The sequence below is a fragment of the Rutidosis leptorrhynchoides genome, chromosome 6 (genome assembly GCF_046630445.1).
Source record: "Rutidosis leptorrhynchoides isolate AG116_Rl617_1_P2 chromosome 6, CSIRO_AGI_Rlap_v1, whole genome shotgun sequence".
NCBI classification, from domain to species: Eukaryota; Viridiplantae; Streptophyta; class Magnoliopsida; order Asterales; family Asteraceae; genus Rutidosis; species Rutidosis leptorrhynchoides.
Window position 1 is genome coordinate 388,364,911 of NC_092338.1, and position 3,289 is coordinate 388,368,199.

The 3,289-nt window shown below is 32.0% G+C and overlaps 1 protein-coding gene across 2 annotated transcripts; it reads left to right on the forward strand.

The window, feature by feature from the left end:
- Positions 1–646: 646 nt before the first annotated feature.
- Positions 647–3,059, forward strand: LOC139855796 (uncharacterized). 2 transcript variants are annotated; one of them, XR_011761568.1, is made up of 5 exons: positions 647–999; positions 1,703–1,781; positions 2,005–2,073; positions 2,190–2,349; positions 2,940–3,059. XR_011761568.1 is itself a non-coding variant. In XM_071845040.1 (4 exons), the coding sequence occupies exons 1-4, from the start codon at positions 677–679 to the stop codon at positions 2,295–2,297; spliced, it is 579 nt and encodes a 192-aa protein (XP_071701141.1). In that variant the 5' UTR covers positions 647–676; the 3' UTR covers positions 2,298–2,495. The 2 variants fall into 2 exon arrangements, 1 of the variants encoding a protein (XP_071701141.1); XM_071845040.1 differs by lacking the exon at positions 2,940–3,059 and having other exon boundaries at positions 2,190–2,495.
- Positions 3,060–3,289: the final 230 nt, after the last annotated feature.

Genomic DNA, 3,289 nt, shown 5'->3' on the forward strand with positions numbered 1-3,289 from the left:
AACGTGGACCTCTCAATAGAGACCGTAATGATATCATAATCCTTAAGAGACTCAGTAAATGTCTTTTACTTGAATCGTTTGGCATAATCTTTTAACTCCGTAGTTAAATATATCAATCAGGTAATCAATCAAATAAGATTAATGCACAGTATCATATACCCAACACTTAGTTACGTTTTCAAGTTATAGTATATGTATCTATTTACATATAATTATTCGTGCACCATCGTGAATAAACGAAAGGTAATTGAATATTTCAAGAATTTTGAGATTCAGTTTAACAGACTTTGCTTATCGTATCGAAATCATATAAGATTAAGTTTAAATTTGGTCGAAAATTTTCGGGTCATCACACTCATACACCAATAATTGATCCATACACACTTTTTAGTATAATATTTATATTTATATCCTTAAGTTTATCGAGGAGTTGGATCTCTATAATTAAAATTAAGGATATATTAAAATTAAGGATATAATAGTAAGTTTGTATGTGTAGATCAATATTTATGTGTGGTATAAACGCACCCTAATTTTTTTTTTTTCGGAGTAATCATTAAAAAAACTAAAATAGAAAAGAAAAAAAAAAAGAAGAATATAACGAAGAAAAATGGTTGGTTAATTTGTTACCAAACAACCTCACATAGTCATATCTTCTTAATTGATCATTTTCACCATGGCAATTCTTCCAACATTGTTATCTTCTTCAAAACCCCTGTCTGCTTCTCATCAATTTTCCCTAAAAACCCTAAACCCAAAATCATATAATTCCAACACAAAAAAGATCCCAATTTGCTGCAACCGTTCCAACAAGAAAGTCACGACAGCTATAATTGGAGCTGGGTTTGCCCTAACAACACCCCTTATAGTGGGCCCTGCTTACGCTGCTGCTGCTACTGAGTTGCCATTGTTGGTGGGTTCATCTCTGCAACTAGTGGAACCCGCAAATGCTCTTTCACTACCCACTTGGGCTATCCATGTTTCAAGTGTTGTTGAATGGTAATTTTAATGGTTACTTGATTCATTGATTGAAGAAAGTTTGATGCTTTGTTACATGTTGATGCCAATTTTTTTTATTGCAATGTCAATTTTGTTGCTTTATAAGTGCAGTTTGATAAGGAGTAACAAACTATGTTACATATTGATGCCAATTAAAGTTTGAAATTTAGTATTGCTTGATAACAAAAGTGAAATTGTAGCTTGTTGGAACACATAGAGTAACTGATAACGGAATGATTAAGCCCATAATGCTTTAACATCTGAATTTCCAACTGAACTTGGTTCTGAATGACAATAATTTGATAGTCATTATGAATAAACTAAATGAATGATGTAAAATCAACGTATTAACATTATACATAAAGAAATAAAAGAATATAATTGTTTGATAAGTGTTCTTGAAATGATTTAAAGAGATTATTAAAGGAATTGAAGGTGCTGAATGATTAATAATATTTCAACTCTGAATGGTTCAACACAGATTGTTGAATGGTTCAACACATATTGTTGATGGTTCATCATCAGTTGTCATTTAGATGTCCCAAACAAATGCACTGAATGCTAAACGGTTCAGCATTCAATGTTGAATCATTCAATTAAGAGGCAATCAAACGCACATGTGTTAAGAATGTATATGTATTCATTCATTGTTTACGATTGAGCTTATTGATTAGTCGTTCGATTTTTTTTCCGAATTTGGAAGGGTTGCAGCAATGATATTAGTATGGCAATATGGAGATAAATCAGGATATCAATCATGGAAGGGGCTTTCTTGGGGTATGGTGAGTTACAACTTTTGATATATTAGTTATGGTTATAAGTGTTGTACTTATATTGTTTGTAAGGCATATGCTTATATTATATAAAAATTCTATATTTCTATACATATTGGCGTTTCTTATGGAGGTTCTTATGTCAGTAATGTATTGTTGCCCATGATTAATTGAATTATTGGTGCCTCCAAATATAGATCTTTATGATATACACATTACGGGTTAATTGCAGGTGCCTTTGCTCGGTGGAGCATTTTGTGCGTGTACCTGGCATTTCTTTTATAATGCGGAATCATTAGAGGTATGTCTGATACTGCTTATTTTACTGTTATACACATTATGGGTTGAATTAGTCATTTTTATGTATGTGCATATGAAGTGGCGTTTAGATTCAAAATTTAAATGTAAAACTTACAGGTTTTGGTTGCCATCCAAGGGGCATTGACAGTTATTGGCAACACCACTATGTGTATAGCTGCGTACCGAATCTATCAAGCATCACAAGAACGCACACCTGGTGCATAAGCATTTGTATCTAATTCCAAAATGCTGTTTCTTCTGTAATTCTATCTTTAAGGTAAATATCCCTTAAAGATAATATCATTAGCATATTAGACAGTTTAGCCCTCAACTTGAGTTGCATTTATCTGTAGCCTTAGAACAACGCTGAAATTCTTGTTGTCATTATATTAGTCAGAAACTGTTTGGGGTATAATAATAATATCAAAATGGTACAATACTAAATGTTGTTATATGCATCTGCTGTGTACCATAAGAATATTTGAAACTCCAAATCAAGAAAATCTGTTAGATGGTCTATAAAGTTATAGGAGTTATAAATTTTTGGGTCTATAAAGCATTACTTTTCTTAGTACAATGATTAAGGAGGTTGTGATCATTAAAACATCCACTTTGGGTTATTTTTTAGACTGTACGACACTTTGACCCGTGTTAATCACTCCCCTTTCAGCTAAATATTAACATGTGGACATCTGAGAAAAGCATTAACCCAAATCAATTCATTGAAAATTAAACTATATTGGGCCGAAAAGTTTTTACGTTTAATGTTAAACAGATAATCCATGTAATATACTTGAAAACGAGAAGCAAATATGTTATAGGACAAGTAATATGTTGAACAATGAGAAGAAAATATGTTTTGTGCAGGTTGAAACAGGTAGTTGGATATCCAAACCCCTTTCGCCTTCGTAATAAACAGTTGATACGCTAAATATGATTACAAAGATAAATGAATTATTACATAAGCGTAATAAAAGTTTGTGTGCATAAAATACATATTTGGTTGCTTTTGACCTGTGACTCGTTCTGCTTATCAGCTAAATTTTGTTTTGACCCATATTCACTCAAATCCACCATTAATAAAGATGTAGGTCAAAATTGTCACCTCTAGACTCTAGTCATTGGCTGTCGAAATAACAAGGAGACTGATGACTTGACTGAATTTGATTTTGTGTTGAACATATATATTAGTCCTGTGCCCTAGATATCCTAATATT

What these genes read in the sequence shown, in the direction of transcription:
- LOC139855796 (XM_071845040.1), top strand. Translation starts at nt 677, where the DNA reads ATGGCAATTCTTCCAACATTGTTATCTTCTTCAAAACCCCTGTCTGCT. An exon ending in GTTTCAAGTGTTGTTGAATG is followed by an intron (nt 1,000 to 1,702) that starts GTAATTTTAATG and finishes CGAATTTGGAAG; the next exon opens with GGTTGCAGCAATGATATTAG. An exon ending in AGGGGCTTTCTTGGGGTATG is followed by an intron (nt 1,782 to 2,004) that starts GTGAGTTACAAC and finishes GGTTAATTGCAG; the next exon opens with GTGCCTTTGCTCGGTGGAGC.